Genomic DNA, 24285 nt, shown 5'->3' with positions numbered 1-24285 from the left:
GACTATGGACTCTGGGAAACAAACTGAGGGCTTTGGGGGGGGGCGGGAATGCGATAGACCGGTGATGGGTATTAAGGAGGGCATGTATTGCATGGTGCACTGGGTGTTATGCGCAAGTAATGAATCATGGAACTTTACATCAAAAACTAGGGATGTACTGTAGGGTGACTAACATAATAAAAATTAAAATTAAAATAAAATTAATCTTTTAAAAAAAGAATCAAGTATTGGTTATTCTACATTACTATAAGAATGTATAATTTTATAGTAATGTCACAATTAACCTACTTTCAAAATTTATATGATTTACTAAATATATCTAGGAAAGAGAATATGAGATGTTGCTAAAGACTAAAAAAAAAAGAGCAAGAATCACTGCTGAAAGAATGAATAAATTTTCTAAGCCTTAAGATCAATAGAATCTTTTTAGTTTTACTCCTTATTTGCTGCTATGGAAACAGCATGTTTTTGAATGCCTGTGAATGTGAAACCTCCAGTGAAGTAGGAACAAGTTGATGGTTATTGTCTGGTAACAACTAGATCAAGAGTAAGATGCACTCACATGTCCCAATTTTAATATTTCTCCTAAAAATATCATATTCTTAAAGCATAGTTTAAACTGAAATGTATATTCAAAAAGAATTGTATTATATTTTGAAAATAGTTCCCCCTTTCTAATCACTCCAAATATTCAAACAAGTAGTTTCCTCTTTTTAATCACTCAAAATATTTAAACAAACAAAAAAAAATCACTCAAAATATTTTACTTAAAATACTTTCATAGTATACTATAGTTGAATATTTAGCAAAGAACACTTTTTCAGCTTTCTAGAAATTGCTCGGTTAAAATCGCCATCCTATTACTACTCTGAATAGGCACACAATTTACGTAATCATTTACCATTTTTAACATTCTAATAAAATGAGCAATTTTAGTATATCTTCTCTTTTCTACACATACCATGTACATGGACATTGTGGATTTCTTCTTTCTTCTCAAAATCTGAGGAATAATCAATAAAAGATCTAGTTATATTGTCACTTTGGGACCTCTCAGGCCCCAGTTGTTCTGAAAATGCTGTATTAGTCTTCATAACAACTTTATATTTAGAGCTGGTTTTCATTTTTATTTCTTGTTTTGCTTTATGCTTAGCTTCCATGAAATAGGTTAAAAAAAAAAAAAAGCATCCAGGAATATAAACAGACACCTGGGGGAGGGTTGAGTGTACCATATTGTAATGAAATTCTCCATTTATCTTGAGTCTCCCAGGTACTGGGAATCCTTTTTTCTGGGAACAAGAAAAAGAGAGCTACTCCAACTCGCTTGAAGAAAGGGGAGTATGGCTGGATTCATTACAATGATCAGAGATTTCACAGAAATGAAATACAGCCAGGCCCTGTGGGACCTAAAGTGAGAATGTGGAAGTTGCCGGAGATTACGTGTCCCTTGATCCCCTTGCAGACCTTCAGAGAAGCTGCCTGTGAAGTTGCTCATCTTGGCCTCACTTGCTCGAAGCTCCTATTAATAATAGGAAGCTTACGTTTTCCCACTCACCTTAGACAGTGTCCTGTCCTCCCCAAGTCCCCATGGGGCCAGTCTACCTATCTGCAAACTCTGAGCCCACTGGTTTGACAGATGGGGCTTTCTTAAAGCTATAGATCATTTTTCTTTGTGTGCTCTTAGCCCCAATTAATATTTCAATGTTAGAACCTTTTTAGCAACCTCCCTCTCTGCCCATAAAATGATTCAAAGAAGTAAAAAATACAGCCTCAAATACAAACCATTTCCTACTTGACAGTCTTTGCAAACAGTAATATATGCTCATGAGTAATATTCCCGCAGCATTCCTGAGCTGAATTTAGGTTATTGTGAAGTGTTTTGAAGGAGTTATGGACCATTGGTGATTTGAGAATATTCCCCAGAACAAACCCTTACCACCCTGAGATTCCTTATAAAGATTCTAGAAACTCTAAAGGACCTGAAGCAAAAAAAAAGGAAGTATTTTTAAAATAGCCATATCATACGGCTCTGTCTACAGATGAGGCAGAAGAGCGTCCACATTTTTCTGTGCTGGAACTTTTTCCTCTTATTATTTCTTGGGAGATTCATGAAAGGAATCAGACTTCCTTCTGAGTTAAAAAAAACAACAAANAAAAAACAAAAAACAAAACAAAAAGATATTGTATATTGCATGGAATGGGAGTTTGCATATTCTTTTCTGGTCTTTATCTTTTGTTGTTTTTAAAATTGAAAAAAAAAAAAAAAAGAAGAAGGAAGAAAATTAAAATCCAGAACAGCTTAAAAAAAGCTGGAGTTCCAAAGTAGGGTAGGTACCTTCTTCCATCTTCCTGCTCTGCCTCAGGTTCACATCAGCACACCGTGCTCCTTTCTCCCTTCCGGAAGTAAGGAGAGATCCCATGTAGGTAATCCTGTAGTCTTATCTCCCTGCCCACAATATGCCAGGCCTAATATATCAGACCCGCTGTCTCGTCTTACATCATCAAAATTCCTTCTCCCTTTGTAACTTCAATCGAACACATTGTTCTTAGGACTACTATGTGAGAAACACTGTGTTGAAGCATTATGGCTATTTCAGTTCGTGCTTTTCCCACATTCCTGCCTCCATCCATCTTCCTGTCTATCCTTTCCTTCCCCTGCTGTGTGTGCTCCACTGTGCCTCACTGCCATGAGGCAGCCATCCCTCAAACACCAGTTTTACCGGTGGTTCCAGAGGGGCTCTGAGAGACAGAGAGCTCCACGATCAAACAGATTTCCGTGCTATTGGATGTTAGGTCCTAGCCCGGTTTCATGAGTGCAGGGCTTTGCGGGGCGCACCCAGGTCGGCCCACGCACACTGTGAGTCTTTCAGAGGCAGATGCAGTAGGCCAAGGTTCGAGAACCTGCCAACCACAAAGTGTTTTTCTATGAAGCATCCTCAAAGGACAGCAGTTCTGCAGAAAGCCCTTCAGGGAATTCTTAAGGCAGTGCTCACATTAATAATTATCCAGTTGCCACTACCCGGCTCAGGGGAGCTATCTAGGCTGTCTGAGTCTCAGGATTGGATAATGGGGAATAATCCAGGCAGATCTGAATGCCCAGGCCTGGGGCCAGGATTTTGAGAATGTCAGAGCCGTAGCATCCTTGTGTCACCTTGCGCTTTTACCCTATTTTTCTCACTGCACAATAGGTCCAAATTCTGACTAATATGCTCGTTATACTGGCAGTGTGGTTAATGCTGGACGTTGACTTGTGTTTGTGTTTCCATTAATTAAGAAAGCTTAACTGATGTTTTTCTTCTTTCTTTTTTTAAGATTTTATTTATTTATTTATTTATTTATTTTAGAGAGGGAGAGAGAGCAAGCGAGTGGGGGGAGGAGGAGAGGGAGAGGGGCAAGCTGACTCTGCACGCACTGAGCATGGAGCCCAATGCAGGGCTCGATCTCACAACCCCGAGACTATGACCTAAGCCGAAATCCAGAGTCGGATTCTTGCTTAACCAACGAGCCACACAGGTGCCCCTTAATGGATGTTTTTCAATTTCGTCTATAGCCTAGGCTGGATATTTGTCCCAATAAGACAGGGCAGTTGAATGGTCGAGAACATGGGCTCTGGGGCCTCACAGGGAGCTCTATCTAGGGTCCAGATCTCAGTTCTCCCAACCGGAAAGCTCTGTGACCTCCACACCAGTAGTTTAAACAGGTTTGTGCCTCAGATCCCTAATCTGTAAAATGGAGATAAAAAAGAGTTCTTTCCTCACAAGTTGTCCTCAGGGAAAAGCAGGGTAAACACAAACACCTAAGAACAGTGTTGGATACAGTCTACAGTGTTTGACATAGTGACAACACTAGTGATTGTCACTGTGATTTATAATAATGATTATCACTCAGAAACACTGCACACTGTTTTTTATAAGGGCATCTATTCCCCAGGCCCCAAAAGGTAGCTGATGATTAAATTCTCTAAAATGGAGGAGCCAGGTTAAGAGAAGCTTTTTATTTTCATATCCATGTAATGGTTAATTTTCAGAGAACAGAAAAGTAGGGTCCTCACAGCTCACGTGTTCAGCCGTTGAGCAGCAATTACCCTTTGACTCCTCCACATGCTCCCTACCAAAACATGTTGGAAAATATCAGAATTTCCAAATAACGTACCAAGACAAAATACATTAACGCACGCACACACACACACACACACACACACACACACAGAAACTTGTCAGAGGAAAGCATGGCGGCCTAAGATGTGTGTGTAACTTTGTATCTTCTTGCTCTGGCTTTGTGGCACCTTTGTGTACTTGCTAATTAACTTCAGAGAGGCTGAAGGACAGATTTCTTTCAGGCTTAACTGCAATTTGAGAATGTGTTTTTGGAGAAACTATTATACCAGAAATCTAGTAAAAAGTAATAAGTTGGATATACTGAACAGTTTGTAATAAAATGTTAAAATACTACTACTCCTTCCCTCCGCAGAAGGCCTTCCTTAGCTTCCAGAGTAAATTAAAGAGGCTTATTCTGTTGCCTTAGCCCCCACGTGGGTCCTCTTCTTGTCTATGTGGTGCCTTTTTCTGAATAGAAAAAGGTAGCCTTTCTCATGATACTTTATTTCTGTTTGTCTGCAAATTATCATAATTAGTACAATACACTTTGGTGCCACCTGTCATAAAATTGTCCTGTGAAATATTCAAAGCAGCAAGATAGGAGATGTGGGTGGTGCTTCCGCAGACGTTGTGTCTGTGTGCACTGTGCCACCTGCTAAACCCCACAAGGCAGTTCTGGTCCTACATTCCCCTCCATGACTTCCATCATTCTCACGATGCCCTGCTTAATGTCCCTCATCACCTTTTAACTGAGACCCAGGAGACGAGACTGTGTATGTCTGGTTGCTTTCCATCTTCCTTCTCCAGGAAAGCAGAGTACAGGGAAATCATACAGTACAGCTTTGTAGACCTGGTTTGAATTTGAATTTTGATAAAATGAGGATAGGATGTTCTGTTCTAGCGTGTTAGAAGACAAAAACACTTGCTTAAAAGCACAATAGTTAAGCATTTCTTTGCAAGGAACTCGTGGATATTCACTTCTGTGCATACTTTAAAGTTTATAAGCTTGTCCTTTGGGGACAATCTAACAAGTTAAATTATTTGTGTATCTGCAAAGTGCAGTCTTACATTTAATGTTTTCCTTTTTCTGCTCATCCTCATGACGTATCTATGCTATGCCTAAGCGTTGAGAGATGGTTAAAAAATCATACAACCATCAACAATCAAGAGAATTGAAGTCAAATGGAATTAAGGAGATTCATGGTCGACCTTAGTCTGTATAAAATTAATTTTTCTGGGAGTGGCAAAGGAGACTGTTGTAGGCGCAGGGAGGAACAGAACATAATGAAAGCACCAATGACATTTTTCAGTTCTATACCCCTGAGTGTATTGATTTAAAGTTCTAAGAGAGTTCATAGAATACATCACCCTTTTCCAAATTAAATTCAGGCAGTACTTGAGAAATAATGGTAAGAAACAAGTACTGAATGGGCATCCACTACATCAGGTAATGTATGAGACACATAAACTTGCTGTTTTACTTCATTATTGCCCAGATGAATAGAAGTGGGTAATGAACAGCCTAAACTTGAGATGAATTACGTGAGATCAAACACTTGGAATTTTACATGGAATGATAGAATCAATAGCAACAAGATCTCCTTGGCCCTGGAGTAATTTCCTAAGAGAAGTAGTCACCGTGTGACTGGGCTAATTCGGATGATGGTTGGAGAGCCAACTGCACTGAGAAAATGAGGAGAGAATGAGACATACGACTGATAAGTCTTTTCCATCTCCAACTTTTCCCTAACATGCTGGCTTTGGCTCAAGTGGAAATTCATGATGTGGAATATATGTTGTTTCGTGTATTTCTCTTGTGCTGTGATGGAACTGTGAGCTGAAATGTGTCTGTAATCCATTAGGCGATGGTCATAGTGTAGCCAGAAAGCCCTGGTGAGGCCTTTTGGAACTCTAAAGAAGTCATCTCAAGCAGAAACTTTGGTCTCCAAGATTTTTATTAGAAACAAATGAAAGGAAACATAAACAGACCAATAAGCAAGTGACCTGTAGCATTCCACAAGCCTAGATGCTGCGAATTCTCCCGGTCCTTCAGAGCCCTGTGCTTAGTGCCAGCCTGGATGAGATCACTGGAGCTCCAGGCCACATGGGCTGCCTGTGGGCGCTTCACACAGGCATGTGTTTTAATGCTGGAAATATGCAGAAAAGATCCCTTTTTTTGGTGGCTTGCTAGGTTGTCTGCTGTAGCAGATTTGTCCCCAAACCAGCCTAAATAAATGTGCAGGATACTGCTCATGCACTCGGCTGAGAACATTCCTAAAACCTAAAAAACGCTATTTGAAAGGTCTTTTCCACTCATCCTGATTTTTTGAGAATGCCATGAAGTGTTTCTAGAGACATTGCTCCTGATGAAGTAATGTGCTATTATATAAATTTATAATAGAGTCAATCTTCTCAGTGATAGAGTTTTTACTTTTTTGGAGTCTTTTCAAGTTTAATCACTAATGTGTGTCAAGAAAAATGTAGAAAAGAATGATTATTCTTAATCCAGGTGAACTTCCTTATTTGAAATTATACAAATTACCCATGAGCAGTTTCTGCAGTACCTTCAATAAATGACAATAGCAGTTTTTTTTTTATTAACATGAATTACTTGACACTTGTATTCCTGCCAGTATGGTAGGACAACTTTTTTCTCTACAAAGAAGCATTTTTCCAACTGTCACATCCTTAGATTTTCAAATCCTAACTCCATGGGGTATGTTGTAATTGACATATGTTTCTTCTACAATTCTACAACTAAGGGGGAATGATGATTTGGGGGGAGTCGGTACCTCCATACAATTACAGTTGATTGATCCTGGGAGCAGGCTCAATGTGTCCGCATGTTTGAAGCTTGATTGTGAGTGAGGGGAAAGTGCTTCAGTGGTTTGTTTTTTAGCAGTGCAATAAAGTTGCCATTATAAGTGGTCAGAAACCACAAGCCAGATATTTACATGTGAGGATCTGTTTGTAGCATTCTTATATATAAATATGTTCTTTTCATGGGCTATTTTTTACAAAAGGGTTTCCTTTACTACTTTGTCTTCCACTTTCCTATAGTATAAAAAGATACCCTGGTTTCTCTTCAGTCATAGAGGTTAAACAATAAATTGGATAACACTAATTGAAAATTGATGAAATTTTCACTGTGGGCTAGATGAGATTTCAAAAACTGGTGTCCTATAGGTCAGATCTGACCTTTCCTGTGTTTTGTTTGGCTTAAACAATGCTTTTAAAGAATATAGATTAATTTCCCATGTTTAAAAATTGGACCATGACACACAAAAATTGGTTACAATTGTATGAAAAAGAATAAAATACCTAGGAATAAATTTAACCAAGGAGGTAATAGACCTGTACACTGAAAACTATAAAACACTGATGAAAGAAATGGAAGAAGACACACATAAATGGAAAGATAGTCTATGTGCAAAGATTGGGAGAATTTCTTATTGTTAAAATGTCCACACTACCCAAAGCAATCCATAGGTTCAGTGTAATCCCTATTAAAATTCCAGGGCCATTTTTCACAGAGCTAGAAAAGACAATTCTAAAATTTGTGGAACCACAAAAGATTCAAAATAGCTGGAATCTTAAGAAAGAAGAACAAAGCTGGAGGCGTCATGTTCCCTGGTTTTGAACTGTATTACAAAGCTATAGCAATCAAAACTGTATGATATTGTCATAAAAACAGACACAGATCAATGGGCCAAAATAGAGAGCCCAGAAATACACCCAGGCATATATGTATGATTAATTTACTATAAAGGATCCAAGAATATACATTGGAGAAATGTCAGTCTCTTCAACAAAAGGTGTTGGGAAAACTGCACAGCCACATGCAAAAGAATGAAACTGCCCCACTGTTTTACACCACAAACACAAATTAACTCAAAATGGATTAAAGACTTGAATGTAAGACCTGAAACCATGAAACTCCTTGAAGAAAATGTAGTTTGACACTTGACACTAGTCTTGGCAATGATTTTTTGGATTTGACACCAAAAGCGAAGGCCACAAAAGCAAAAATGAACAAGTCGGACTACATCAAACTAAAAAGCTTCTGCACAGCAAAGGAAACTATCAACAAAATGAAAATGCAAGCTACTAAAAGGGAGAAAATATTTGCAAATCATATATATAATGAGGCATTAGCATCCAAAATATATAAAGAACTCACATAACTCAATAGCAAAAACAGCAAATGACCCAATTTTAAAATGGGCACAGGATCTGAATAGACTTTTTTTCAAAGAAGACATACAGATTGCCAACAAGTACATAAAAAGATGCTCAAATCACTAATCAATAGGGGATTGCAAGTCAAAACCACAGTGCGATATCACCTTATACCTGTTAGAATGGCTGTTATAAGAAAAGATAAGAAGTAACAAGTGTTGGCGAGGATGTGGAAAAAAGGAACCCTTGTACACTGTTGGTGATAAGGTAAATTGGTGTAGCCACTTTGGAAGACAATATAGAAATTCCTCAAAACTTAAAAATAGAATTACCATATTATCCAGCAATTCCACTTCTTGGTATTTATCCAAAGAAACAAAAACAGTGACTTTAAAAGATATATGCATCCCAGCATTATTTACAATAGCCAGGGTATGGAAACAACCCAAGTATTGCTCAGTGGATTAGTAAAGAAAAATGAGGTATACATACACAATGGAATATTATTCAACCATAAAAAAAGAATGAAATCTTATCATTTGAGATAAGATTTCACTAAGTGAAATAAGTCAGAGAAAGACTAATACCATATTACCTCACTTCTATGTGAAATCTAAAAAACAAACAAAAAAACAAGCTTATAGATACAGAGAACAGATTGGTGGTTGCCAGACGCAGGGAGAGGGTGGGGTGGGTGAAATGGGTACAGGGGGTCAAAAGGTACAAACTTCCAGTTATAAAATAAATAAGTCATGAGNATAACTAAGTCATGAGATGTAATGTACAGCTGGCAGCTATAGCTAATAATACTGTATTGCATATTTAAAAGTTCTCATTATAAGAAAAAAATATTCTGTAATTATATATGGACTGATGTTAACTGGACTTAATGGGGTGATCATTTTGCAATATATGTGAATATCAGCAGATGTAACACAATCCCTATCAAAATACCAACATTTTCCACAGAACTAGAACAAATTATCCTAACATTTGTATGGAGTCACAAAAGAACCTGAATAATAAAACAGTCTTGAGAAAGAAGGACAAAGCTGGAGAGATCACAGTCCCAAATTTCAAGATACACTTCAAAGCTGTAGTCATCAAAACAGTATGGCACTGGCACAAAAATAGATACAGAAATCAATGGAACAGAATAGAGAGTCCAGAAATAAACCCATGCTTATATGGTCACCTAATCTACAACAAAGGAGGCAAGAATATACAGTGGGGAAAAGAGAGTCTTTTCAAAAAATAGTGCTGGGAAAACTGAATAGCTGCATGCAAGGGAAGAAAATTGGACCACTTTCTGACACCACACACAAAAATAAACTCAAAATGGATTAAAGACCTAAGTGTGAAACCTGAAGCCATAAAAATCCTGCAAGAAAACATAGTCAGTCATTTCTCTGACATCAGCTGTAGAAAAATTTTTCTAGTTATGTCTCCTAAGGCAAGAGAAACAAAAGCAAAAATAAAAATAAACTTTTGAGACTACATAAAAAAAAAAAAGCTTTTGCACGGTGAAAGAAACCAACAACAACAACAAAAAAAAAAACAAAACAAAAAGGCAACCTACTGAATGGGAGAAGGTACTTGCAAATGATATATCCAATAAGAGGTTACTATCCAAAATATATAACTTCTACAACTCAACACCAAAAAACCCAAACCATCCGATTAAAAAGTGGGCAGAGGACCTGAATAGACATTTTTCCAAAGAAGACATAGAGATTGCCAGGAGACATGAAAAGATGCTCAGTATTTTTAGGGATACTTAAGGGAATCCCCACAAGTAGGATCTAAAAAAAAAAAATGAATAAATGAAGAAGCAGCAAAATCAGGCCTATAAATACAGAGAACAAACTGATGGTTGCCAGAGGGGAGGGAGGTGGGGACTGGGCAAAATGGGTGAAGAAGAGTGGGAGACACAGGCTTCCAGTTATGAAATGAGTAAGACACGAGAATAAAAGTTGCAGCATATGGAGTACAGTGCTTATTGTAATAATGATGTAAAAGGATAGATAGTAGCTACACAACCACTGTTCTAATTTTGGTATGTGATCTTTCCTATGCTACCTTTCACCTTTTCTTTTTTAATGTATTATGCTCATTCCCCCTTCCGTGTCTGGCTCTGGGGTCCCTGTGTGTAATGCATTTAACCCCAGTGTCCACAAGTACCCTCCGTGTAGACCCATGTCTGTGAGCACTCTGTTTCAATCTGTGTCCATACGAAGGCCAGAATGGAAAAGGATTCTCGAACCTCTGCCCAGATATGCCCCCAGTCAAAATCCTACACAGAACTGTGAGCACTGAAGTTAATGCTCAGTCGTAACCACAGTTTAATCCTACCTAGCACAGATCTGTTTCATTTACAACTATGTTCCGTTTTAATGCTTTTTAAACTATTGATCTTGAAATGCTCTATTTCTGAATATTAAATTTTGCTACAGGAGTAAAAGCATAGTAGTTCTTTCCTCTTCCTAGGTGTTTATTAGCCAGTGGTGGCTGTTACAGTGGCAGCTAGACAGGGTTGAGCTTGACAAATCTCTGACTGCAAATGTATATGGGGCACTTCAGTTTATTTATTTTTTCTCATTTTAAAAATTTACTGCTCTGCGTAGAAGTCATGTTATGAGCTGTTACTCAGACACAGTCTTTTTGCTCAGCACAGCTCTCATTTTAACCATGTTTTGAAAGATAAATGAATTATGAGTGTTTCTTAACAGAATGTTCTTTTTTTTATTACTTCCTTTGCTAGATGAATAAAACTAAAAATCTTATTCTCTTATCTAACAATTTTGTAGAAAAGCTCACATTCTCTTAAACAAAAAAATGAGTATGGAAGTTCCTTAGACACAAGTTCTTTCAGAGAGTAAAAGTAGCATATTTATGTTCATGAAATGTTGATAACTATTTTATGGCAATTGATATAATTTGATACATATAGTATATTTCAAGTTTATTGTTACCAAGCATGTCCTTTTCTCTTTAGCAATGAAATTGTCACCTATATAACATTTCCCCTATCCCTTCTTTTTTTTTTTAAGATTTTATTTATTTGTCAGAGACAGAGAGCACAAGCAGGGGGAGCGGCAGGCAGAGGGAGAAGCAGGCTCCCTGCTGAGAAAGGAGCCCGATGTGGGGCTCGATCCCCGGACCCTGGAATCATGACCTGAGCTGAAGGCAGATGCTTAACCAACTGAACCACCCAGGTGTCCCTCCCCCATCTCTTCTAAAAGTAAAATTATTTATGAAACTGGTTTAGCAACAAGAAGAGGAGAACAATGCCTCTCTCCCTTCAAGGAAGGTAATGGTGTGTAGTGTACCTGAAAGAGTTCTGGACTGGAGTTAAGGAAGTGTGGGCTTTGGTTTCAATTCTGCTGTAATATAAATGTTTGTTAAATGAATGGATCAATGAATGAACAAACAACTTCTCTGGACCTGCCTCCCAAATATAAAGTTTAGGACCTGGAGCACATTGTCTCTGTATCTCCTACCAGCCCACTCCATGTAGGCAGTGTCTCCCTTCCTACTGGACTCCTTTGCTGTGAAACAGTCGTCTCAAGGATTGTTAGAATGGAATGCATTTGGGTGTGTTAGCAGTGATACTTCACCTATTTCTTACTGATCTACATCTCTTCACTTGGAAGCATTCCTTATGCAATTACACAGGAAGTCAGTGATGGGATGGGAATGGGGTCTTGGTTTTTGTAGCATTCCTAATTCTCTAACACATGAAATTAGTTTCCCTGAATTGTTTTGGTTCAAATATGAAACGGAAAATTTTCAGACATTTTTACACCTGTCCCAAACTCAATTCTTAACATAATGGGCTATGTATCTATACAGAAAACATTGCTTTAGTGTTTTAAAGCCACATGACCCAATTAAATTCATGCTTGGTGGATATTTTCCGTGCTCTGTTTATTCTGTGTGAAATGTCTATTCAATAAATAACCTGCCCAGGAGATGTTTGCAAGGACATAGCTCAGCTTGACTAAGAGAGAGCCAGGTTGAGAAGAAGATGGAGAAAACATAAGAGAATCCCAGCTTCTCTTGAATGAGGGCTTCTGGTGTGGATTTATTTTGTTTTAAATCAATTGCCAGAATACCAGCTATAGTTATATTCAAATTTAACTAATTCAATGAATTATTATACAGACTCATTAAAATTTTTAAATTCTATATAGAATTTTAAATGACATGGCAAGTTTAATAATACGGTAACTAAGGAAACTGAAAAAAATTTGCATTACAGTTTTATCTCAGCTAAGGTAAAATAAACACACCATACTGCAGTTTTCTCTAGATGATGAGTTATTTTTATGATGACTTTTCTTACCTATATTTTTACTTTAAAAAATAAAATTAAAAACCTAGCTAATAATTTCTGTTAAAAATTTAAAATACAGGGGCACCTGGATGACTCAGTCGGTTAAGTGTGTGACTCTTGATTTTGGCTCAGGGCATGATCTCAGGGTCATGAGATAAACCCCACATTGGGCTCCGTGCTGGGTGTGGAGCCTGCTTAAGATTCTCTCTCGGGGCGCCTGGGTGGCACAGCGGTTAAGCGTCTGCCTTCGGCTCAGGGCGTGATCTNGCGTGATCCCGGCGTTATGGGTTCGAGCCCCACATCAGGCTCCTCTGCTATGAGCCTGCTTCTTCCTCTCCCACTCCCCCTTTGTGTTCCCTCTCTCGCTAGCTGTCTCTATCTCTGTCAAATAAATAAATAAAATCTTTAAAAAAAAAAAAAAGATTCCCTCTCTTCCCCTCCCTGTGCCCCTCCCCCACTCTTAAAAATGTAAATACAAATTATGTTGTGTAGTATTTTGTCTTATTGCAAGTTTGGATTTTTCCATGCTACTCATAGAGGAATGGCTTCGTAAGAGGAACAACTCAGAGAGATTCAACATATCCTGCATAACCTGAGGTCATAGTACTAGGTCATGGCTCACTTAGAGGTTGAGGGTTCAGTACCATCTGTCATGGGAAAGAGGATCTTACACTATGAAAGCCAGCAAATGCAGGGCAGAGATCCCACAAACTCTCTTATTTATGTGCTAGGTACACCCAGGAGAGCTTAGAAGAATAAGACATATCTCAGAGTCAAAGGAACTGATGGTCTTTGCAAGGAGACAGGCAAATAAATCATCAGTGTAACAAGAAAGCTATATTAGAGGGGGTAATTACACAAAAGGGTGGTTTGGTCAACTGGGTCTAGGGGAATCCAGAGGTTATCTTGAGTCCAGAGTTGGTCACAAGAATAGAGGCAGAGTTGCAAAGGGAATAGCACAAATAAAAGTCCTTTAGAATGAAACTAAATGGTATTTCTGGGAATTCTGATTATTTCAGTAAGGGTGGGCATAGAATATAAAAGAGATCAAGAACAAATGTGATGAGGAATGTGTCAGGAGCCTGAGGTCTAAGCCTGAGTTGAAGCTGGTCTGAGCAGTGCAGTGACAGTGGACTGAAGGGAAGGGGGATGGGCTGGACAGATGGTGAAGTTCAGACCCCCGGACCCGGGATCCTGTTGGATGTGTAGTGTGGACAGTGGAGATGGCAGGAATCCTACGATTCTGGGGCCCCTTAGACATATCATCAGAATAGGAATTATAGGAGGAGATGAAGGCAAATAATGGGTTTCAGTTTGGGATATATTTGAAGTTAAACTTCCTTCCACTCTTTCTGTCCATCCGTTCTTATCTTTCTGCCTGCCTGCCTGCTTGCTTTCTCTCTCTCTCTCTCTCCCTCTTTCTTCTCTCTCTATTTCTCTTCCTCTTTCTGTCTTTATCTTTCCTTCTCTTTCTTTTCTTTCTTTCCATTTCTTCATTTATTTAGTGAGCTTTTATTATGCCCTTGCTGTCCACAGGGCACTATGCCAGCCACTGTCCTCGGTCCATTGTAAACCAGGTTAGTTTCTATGTATCCTCAACCATGAGGGGGAAGAAGTTGTTTTCACAGCCACAGCTACTGGGTGTCTCTGACCAGGACATAGCTAGTCCAGGTATAAGGCACAAAGCGCTTAACTCCCTTCAAATGGCACTGCATAATGTATGTTTTTATATTGGAAACACCACTAACGACCATTTTCTTTCTAGGTAGTGCCATTATTTCTGTTATGTTTCTGAAAGAAAACTTAAGAGCTTCAGATTTACTAGGTAAGTAATTGCTTAATTCATGTAATTGTAGCACTGCTTGATCAGGAAATAAATAATACTATCCATAAAAAAATGTGTGTTAAAAACTGGGAACAAATTACTGAAATGGATAAATCTCATTTGGGGATGAATGGTATTCTTTCTTGGAGATGCCTTCTGCTCTTTCATGTGAAATATTTCAATTTTCACTGTGCCCGCTGCTCATGCTGTTGGCCACAGTGAATTATTATTTTACACTATTATTATGAATGTTATGAAATTTTCATAAGCATAATAAAATCCAAGAAACATCTGTGTTACCTAATAGAGTACTCCACTTCAAAAGATGTATTGTTAGGTGGTTCCATGAAAGTACTGCATAAAAATGAAAACCACACAAAAATTAGATGCACCAATTAACTACCTAATTTGTATTTAGCCCTTTCCAAAAGTAACATAGAATATTCCCCTTCAAAATTTCATTTAGAAATACAGCTATTAGCGGAAAGAAACAGTAGCCTTCCTGGCTGTAAGAAAGATTGCTATTACATAGCAAAGCCCTCATGTATTGAGTGTATCTTCCACCTCTTATTGGAACTATCACTTGGGAGAAGAATTCTGGAAATTCCTATTTTCTTCCTTGACAAAATCCTCTCTGAATTGCTGCTGACATATCATAACAAATATGGCATTTTAGGCACTTTAAATAAAGCAATGTCTGCTTACTTCCAAGGAGATCAGATTTTTAAAAAATCTGAGCTTTAAATGTGACACCAGTATTGGTATGTTGAGCATTCGTTTTCCCTGATTGTGTTTCCCTTGAGCCTAGTGTCTTGAATGTGTTTCCACTTTTTCTTTTTCCTCCTTGGTTTGATTCTGCTAGTAGAGTTTTTAGTTGACATCATCAATTTGTCATGGTTACAATGTTTTTCCAAATGCACTCATATGTGCATTGTATCTTTTCAAATATATTAATTTTCTATGCTCTTTTTTTAATATATCATGGTTTATGGAATCATTTGGGGAAGATGCACGGAATCAGAAAAAAGAAGGAACATTTGCCCGAGTTTGACAAATTAAAAAAATTAGGTCCTATATTGTTTTTCTTGTTTATCAAATGTCTTAAGGAAACTCGAAATCATTTTATCTAACATAGGTCATCTTTTGCAGTTAATGGTTGATTGACTTAAATTAATCTAAGGTATTTAATGAAGTAATACAGGTGGCTGTGTAGGGAGACTTGCCTATGTTTGTGAACATTGGCAATAAAAAGATGACGAAGATGAATCTCTGCCCTCAAATAATACAGTCGATGATAAAATATATACATTAATAAGCTTTTTAAAAGCAGAAAATAATATGTGTCCTAATGCCTTGAGGCTTTAGTTGGACAGGGTTTCTCAACCTCAGCGCTGCTGACAGTCTAGGCTGGAGAGTTCTTCAGTGTAGGGGGCTGGCCTGGGCATTGCAGGTTGCTCGGCAGTATCCCTCCTGGCCTTTACCCATTAGATGCCAGTAGCATAGCAAAAATGACTTCACATATCGCCAAATGTCCCCTGGGGGACAAAATCAGCCCCAGTTGAGAACCACTGCTTTAGAATAAATAGAGGTTACCCTAGCTGAGAAGCTCAGAGGGAATTTTTTAGAGAGGTAACATTTCAGTCAGTTCTGATGGCTGGATAGGACAGGCATGGGCATTTCCAAGCATTTGGGGGAACTAACACGAGAAGTATTAACAAAGGTGCAAAAAGGCAGGGTAAGTTTCTATTTAATACTGCACTCAACTGCTGCCAATAGGATTAGGAAAAAAATAAAGTCACAACCATGGAAAAGGAAGAAATAGAAATATCAGTGTGTGCAGATGATTTGATCCTATGCTTGAAAATCCCAAGATCAACAAAACATTACTAAAACCAGTAAACTAGCTCAACATCAAAGCATAAAAATTAAACTCACTTTCATATGTTCAAATCTGGATTCAACTTTTTCTGTCAACTCTGTGGCCAACATAATATTACTGAACTTCCCTAAGCCTCAGTTTGTTGACAGATACAGAATACTGTTCTAAGGATCAAATTGGACAATTCGTATAAGCACATTGAGAAATGTAAAGCCCCGTTAATATAATTGTCATCATTTCTGTGATCAACTTCATTCCTGAGAGGTAACACTAAAAATGTAATATAAGGAATAAGAAACACACATAAACACACATACCAAAAAATAATAATAATAATAAAATTAAACCTCTATTAACTCTTTGATTCTTTGCTAATTTCTCTTATTTTCAGAACAGCTAACATTTATTAAATAATAGTTCCTCTTTCCAGGTACTATTAGTGTTTTACATGAACTATCTCATTTAAATGTAGGCACAACCTATTTACAGAGCTGATACTTAAAGAGGTTAACCAACTTGCCCGAAGTCCTGTAACCAGTGAATGGTAGACCAGTATTCTAATAGCGGCAGCCTGATACAACCATAGTGTAACGGTTGAGGGTGAGTGTCTAGTGACAGAGAGCTGTGTGACCTTTCCAAGTTACTTAATCTCCTTAAGCCTCATTTTCCTCACATTTTGAATGAAGATAATATTACCTATCTTGTAGGATTAAATGGGTACATCGAGGTAGAACTCTTAGAACAGGGCCTGTCACGTAATAAGCCCTTGATGTTAGCTACTGTCATTACTGCTGCTACGTGTACCCCAGTGGTTCAACAGAGGAAACCTTGATTCGGATGTTTTTGCAAACTTTAGTAACCCAACTAATGTTTCCCACGACTCTGGTTGGGTATTTTTGCCTTCCTAATTTAATGCTTTTTGAGTAGGGCTATATAACTGATGTCACATTTGTTTCACACTGTAGTGAAAAGGGATCAATTCTTGATTTTAGTGGGGTAGGAAGAAGAAACAATGGAGCCACCTATCCCATACCTGCGCCTCCAACAGCCATGTCACAAAATTGTCATGACCTGAAATGCAATAACCCACTTCATACTTGGAAAGAAAGACTTCTCCCCAACCTCACTCAGTAATGTGTTAAGTCACATGTATTTTCTTTGGGTCTGTATTGCCGTTGCCTTGAGAAAATTTGGCTCTTTCTATTGAGAGCTAAAAATGCAGGTTTTTTTCTTTACAGAGACTAAAACCAAACAGGGAAAAGAGTAGTTAGTGGCTTAAAAAAAAAAAAAGATTAACATATAAGCATGCTAAAAATTAAATTGTCAAAATATGCAAAAGAAAATCATTTCTTTTTCCCTGCTTCAAGCAAATGAAAGTTTGTTTTTCATGATGGAACAAATGAAGATTTTGGGGCCATGTGGAAACAAGCTGAACGAATTTAGTGCCAAATGTTGCTCTGTGGCTATGAAACTTTTCACCACTAGCCTCAAAAAATGACCTCACAAAAGCTATGTCTGAAAGGAATTGCCAACTATTATTAACTCAATGACAGGCTTTGGACTGTGCTCTGATTCTTAGTGGATTAATAACTTTAAATTATTTTAATGATTATTTTTTCCTTTAAAAGGCACCAGATTTCACTCCCCTTCAATCAGCCAAAACCTATATAGTACTTTCCCCTTTCTTCTCCCTTAGTCATCAAAAGTACTAAATCTAATAGGCTGTGAGATCCTAGTTGACTAACGTCCAGATAGTATCATCATTTAAAAAAAAAAAAATACAGTCAATTCATCAGTACCCTCCAGAGACCAGTAACTTGATTACTTCAAGTGACCTATAAATGGTTTCCCCAGATAGAATGTCAAGAGATTAATAGTGACATGAGGACCATCTCTTTCCTTCCTTCTCCCACACCAAATGGTCAGCTTGGGTGAGGGCCAGGGTCGAGAACATTAATCTAGCCAAATAAACCATCATTTCTGTTTGAGAGAACAGACTGGCTCTTTTGGTTTCAGGGCCGCCTCAAGCAAAAAAGGTGCTTTTATGATAGCACGGGGACAGGACCCATGTGCAGAAAGAGCTGCCAATTTTGGATTAATTTTTAAGCATGAGATAGCTTTTGACTCTTAGCAGTCAGTATCCTGAGGTAGATGTGTCCTAGGCCCCCCTGTCACATTAGGCCTCTAGGTGAGCTTTCAAATCTATTCAGCTCCCCAGATTGGCTTCTTGTCCAGCCAGACTCCTGGAGTCTAGCAGGTGTGATCAATTAATCTGTACCAGAGAGGAGGAGACTAAGTCACAGAGGGATAAGTAACATGCCTAAGCTTTCGCAGTCAGCAAGGAGCAGTGAAATTTGAATTCTGTGGGGGCAGTTTCAGTGTGGATTAGACTATCACGATCCAAGTTTTGACCTGGAATTTAATCATTTTCATGGGCAAAGAGCAGACCAAGTACAGCTTCCTTTCCTTGAGTATCTTACGCTTCCAGATTACTCTCTTGGGCAAGTGGACCAGCGGAAGGTAAGCTAGCAGGTTTTCTAATGTATAAATCTGTATCTTTCCAATGAAAGAACATCTGTGGCTTTAGTGAAATAAAAATATCAGGAAATGACATCTCGTGCCACTTGTGGAAAAATATAGGATATAAATACATTTTAGGGAAATTTATGTAAGGAGCCGCTAATGAGTATCTTCAACACTTCTAAACACTTAGGAAACTTGTGCACATGATCCATAAAGGAGACTGTGAGTCACACAGACGAATACAAACGACACCCAGTAAACAAACATGTAACAGCAGCTATCTAGAACTACCTTTGTAATTGTCAGAGGAAGCTAAAATTAAAATTATTAACAAGAAACAATGTGTGACCTACTGAGCTGCCCTAGAGTCATTAACTAAATCCACAGTGACATGGGGCTCAAGTGACATAATACATGTGCAGAAGTACTTTGAAAGTATAATTGCAAAATCATGAGTCATTTTATTTGTTTTCAAGGAGTTTTGAAATGCAGTGAAGATCTGCATTTGTAGAAATGGGCCCAGTATGCAAATGTGGAAGCAGATGGGAAACAGGGACCCTGTTGGAAAGTTAAGTTAAATAACACTACCTCCAGAGAATGGGATATTATGCAGACTTAAAAAGAATGAGGCTGCCCTATATACGCTGATGTGAAATGTTCTCCAAGATGTTCTGCTAAGTAGAACAAAAGCAAGGTACAGACAAGTGTATGTAATATGCCGCCATTTGTATAGAAAACTCAAACCCATGCACTGTCTCACACACCTGCGTAAAACACCTCTGAAAAGGGAGATCGAAAAATCGGTGGCAGTATTAACACCCGGGGGGGAACTAGTGGGCTATCATAAGGGTGTACGAGAGATTTAACTTTTCACTCACCACCCTTGTGTGTCTTTTGAATTTTTTACCATATGCATGTGTTACCCAATCAAAACTAAATTTAAAAATAAAGGAATGTAACGACACTAGATACAGGTAGTAGAGATAAAAAAAATTACTGGCAGAGGAACTTAGTAAAAATAAGAAATTTAGATTTCACAAAAGAAAGTTGGAAGTCTCTGAGATTTTTAAGTTGTATTCAAAGCATTTATTCTACTTCACTATACCAAGTTTAGAAGACTGTTTTTTTGGTTTTTGGTTTTGTTGTTGTTGTGTTTTTTGTTTTGTTTGTTTGGTTTTGTTTTTTTTTTTTTGGAATCCTATCCTTCTACCAACCTAATATTGAACAATTGTAAGATCTTTATTTCTTTTCCAAAGAAAGGGCAGTCTGACCAATAGTTTTGCCCAAGTTCTTAGGTACTTGTAATTTTTATTATTTTCCTTTTATCACAATGCTTAATAATATAGATTGTTCTTTTTCATTTTTCAAATTCTCATTAGAAATAGCTTTTAAATTTTTGTGTATAATTTCTGCGTTCACAAAGTATTACAGAGTACAGAGGGAGCTCGTTTTATAGCTTCTACAATACCGCGAGTAGCTATCGTCTAGTTTGTGTGAAAAGTCAAATGCTGTTTGTTCTCAGAAACAAGAGTTCAAAACCCTAAATCACTTGGTTAAGAGGAACGGGAAATTGGTGTCTTCCAATTGTGAGATTTTATAGACAAACCAAATTGCTTCAGGTTGGAGTCAGTGCTGGTTGTAAATTATATACACAACAATGCTGACCTCAGTGATGAAACAAGTTGAATTATGTTTTCAAGGGTGTTATCTGAAAAACTCTACCTGTATCAGTTTTTCTCCACTGATTATTAATAAATAAGCAGTTTTCAGTTTTATTTGGACTGTCAAGGCCTCCCTTTACTCCTCTTTATGCGGCCCCTCTTCCCATACACATTTCTTTCCTCTATTATTTTAAGTACGGTTAAAGGGATGACAGTAGCACATTTCTTACTTAGGTTTATAATGTGGCTATTTTACTAAGTTACCCCTAGAATTCTAGATTCTAAATGGGATTAAAAAAATCTTACAGCAAAGTCAGCATTCACCTTTGTTATTTCTGCTCAAAGGACTCCAATACATGACCATGATGAAGGTGATCTTTTACCAGAGTTTCAAAGTATAAAGTGAGTGTGTGTGTGTGTGTGTGTGTGTGTGTGTGTGCGTGTGTGTGTGTGTAAAGGGCTTCAAAGGGATAAAGAAAGGGGGGGGTAATCAGAAGGGGGAATGAAACATGAGAGACTATGGACTATGAGAAACAAACTGAGGACTTCAGAGGGGAGGGGGGGTGGGGGAGTGGGATAGACTGGTGATGGGTGGTAAGGAGGGCACGTATGGCATGGTACACTGGGTGTTATACGCAACTAATGGAGCATCGAACTTTACATCGGAATCTGGGGATGTACTGTATGGTGACTAACATAATATAATAACAAATCATTTAAAAAAAAAGATGAATAAGTATGGAGTAGGTCATCAGGTGATGGACTTCCCCACTCTCTGGGCTCTGATGGGTTTAGATCCATCATGTGCTTACTCGTCCATGTAAAAACAAACAGCCAGCTTCGATGTGTTTTCATATGTCCAAATGCACGTGTTCTGATCTTTCCCATCTTTGGGGAAAGGTTTGCTGAAGAGGCAAGGATTCATCCGGAACAACAAAGAAAAATCAGAAGTTATGTCCTACCCCATCCTTTCCCTGGCCCTTATTCCCCTCCCCACCCCCCACCTTAAAGGTAATACCATCAAGTGAATGCATGATGCTCTCTAGGGATGGCTTGGTGAATCATATTTTAGGAGGGAGGGACTATAGGCACTTCTCTAAGTAAAGCTCAGTCTATAGGTAATGTTTGCATTGACAAAAAGCCTTAATTTCCCTCTTCAACTTGGCTTGTCTTTTCAATTTTATTTAAAGGTATGACATTGGCATTTGCAGGAACATATTTATTGGTGAACTTTGCTCCAAGCAGAAGTCAGTCTATCTCTGCAAGAACAGTACAATATTACTTCGTTGGCTGGCAGTTCCTGATCTATGTGGTAAGAATCTTAAACATTTTACTATCCCAGAAGTTATATTATCCAGACCACTGCTATATGCAGATGTTAGAGAATGAATGAAGTCTCTTCTTCTCAGCATTAACAACTCATTATACTGTAAATATATTTTACCAAGACCAAAGTATTTGAAACACTAAATCAACAATAGGACACCCCCAGTTTCCTGACTTTCCTATTCTTGGGGGTGACTTGTCACTGGAACAATTTCCACAACATTTAATCCAACAAATTTCAGAGCAACGTGTTTTAGGACAGCTCAAAGTAAAAAAAAGAAAAAAACAAAAACAAAAAACCTCTCTTCCCAGGTCAAAGGGAAATACCTAAAGACACATTTTACTTCATTGACTTTTATTCAAGATAGATATGTTCTTCAAAAAAGTATTCATTGAGACCAATGCATCAGATTGTCTGGGGAGAAGTAGATAGCAGTCAGATAATACTGGGAGATGTGTAAAAGAAAGAATGGAATGAGCTGATACAGAAATTTGAAGGCACTAAATGGGATATTTTATTTGAATCAGTGATATCTCATAAGTTCCTCAAATTATGTCCAGTGGGTATAGTGAGAACGTGCTGGAGATTGTTGGTATGTAACTTGTTACAGAAGTTGGTTTAGGTTGAAGAATCAGCATGTTTCAGGAAGGGCAGGTGGTAAGAAGAAAACTGGGGTAGATGACTTGAGCATTTAACCAAGAACCATATTAGTAAAATAATTGCAAATTCAGCAAAAAGAAAGCACAGAGAATCATACATTTTTAGGATTAGATGTGACTTTAAAAAGCTATCTGGTCTAGTCCTCCACCATTGTAACAGGTAAACAAGTATGACCCTACTTCATACATCTATTATTCAAAGCGTGACATTGACATTTGTCGGGACATGTTTTTTGGTGAACTTTGCTCTAAGTATAACCCAGAATATTACAGCGGGGACTACATGGTACTACATTATCATCTGACAGTCCTTAGTCTGTGTGACAGGAATTCTATATATCTTGCCATCTCTGATACAGAATTCTGACCCCTGGAACACAAATGCTTACAGGTGTTTTCTCTTTCTAGCCTCCCACTATGCTCCTTTCTCTTACTTAACAAAGATACTTAGGTTTCTCTATTTAAAAAAAAAAAATCCTCATCCCTGCACACTCTTTCATAAACTGTCCTATTTCCCCTCCACTCCACTCTCCCCTCTACTTTCCCAGCTCCTTGTCACTCCTCACTCATTTTAATCTTGTAGATCCCCCTTCCCATAAATTGCCAAGCAGAATTGCTTTTTTGGTCCTGCTTCTTCTTTAACCTTGTGCAACATTTACTTGTGACCCATCATCTCCTTGAGCCCCTCTCTTTCCTGGCTTCCTTAGTTTGTTTTCCCTGTTTCTCGTCTTCCTCTCTGACCAGTCCATCCTATACTCCTGGTGGGCACCTCCTTCTCTTGTGCCCACCACTCTTAATCTATTCATGCTACATACTCTTCCAGGGTTTTCTAGGGTGATCTCAATGCCAACTCCCATCATCCTATAGGAAGACTTCTAAATCCAGACCCACATCTCTTTCCCAGGCCTCTTCTGAGTTGCAGATCTATGTTCTCATCTGTCCACTTATTACTCATCCCTGCCTGGATGTCTCATAGGTTCCTCAAATGTATCATCTCAAAATTGAACTCAATATCTTCTCCCCTGAACTCCCTTCTTTCTTATATTGGAAGGCTCCCCTTCCCCCTGCTCTCCATCAGCCTTTAGGATTGGACTTTCCAGCTCAGATTTGCCTTCCTCGGGTCTATCATACTTTGTGCCTCCTTTTTGCCCCATTGTAATCCTCCCGCTTGTCCACCAGACCCAGCCCTTTAACAGGTTTCATCAATCAAATCCAAGGCTCTGGAGGGACTTACAGAGTGTTTCATGGTAGCCTAGACTTGAAGTCCTACCAACGTATTATTCTTTGCCTACGGGCAAAACAAATTCTTCATCACACAGGGTCACACAGCCTGTGACCAGAAAATGAATAGCCTGAGTTGAATCCTTTGGAGATTAAAGTTGCATCAAGACTTAATTTCTTGGAATAAACAGCATTGTTTGATGATGACATACGTTATGTTGTTTTAACACCAGAAGAAACATTGAAAAGAACAAAACTACTTTTTATTAAACCTTAAATTTCCACCAAAAAAACCCCTCTGGCGTTACTTGCATTTTGCCACTTTCCAAAGTCAACTCTTAAATTCATTCATTCATTTATTCACTAGTTCATTCAACTGATTAGACAGCCAGGGTCTAGAGAAGAATTCCTGTAACAGGAATTTTATAGTCCTGGGAGAGGCCCATATTCCTATAAAATAATGAAAGTGTACTTGAAAGTAAATGTCACCCAAAAATGTAACTAATTTCAGATATATATAAGATAGTATAAAATAAATCTTTAATAAAGTTGCATTTGAATAACACTATTGGCTGTAG

At 38.1% G+C, this 24285-nt stretch overlaps 1 protein-coding gene across 1 annotated transcript in view; it reads left to right on the top strand.

Moving 5' to 3' along the window:
* The window catches only part of NIPAL2 (NIPA like domain containing 2), a 72343-nt gene that overhangs the window by 24168 nt on the left and 23890 nt on the right, over window positions 1-24285 (top strand). Inside the window, exons 4-5 of the mRNA XM_034668360.1 lie at window positions 14378-14437; window positions 21691-21812. Of these exons, the coding sequence (XP_034524251.1) occupies window positions 14378-14437; window positions 21691-21812 (182 nt within the window). The remainder of the gene's footprint in view (window positions 1-14377; window positions 14438-21690; window positions 21813-24285) is intronic.

The sequence above is a fragment of the Ailuropoda melanoleuca genome, chromosome 9 (assembly GCF_002007445.2).
Source record: "Ailuropoda melanoleuca isolate Jingjing chromosome 9, ASM200744v2, whole genome shotgun sequence".
Taxonomy (NCBI): Eukaryota; Metazoa; Chordata; class Mammalia; order Carnivora; family Ursidae; genus Ailuropoda; species Ailuropoda melanoleuca.
This window is presented reverse-complemented; position numbering and strand designations above follow the sequence as displayed.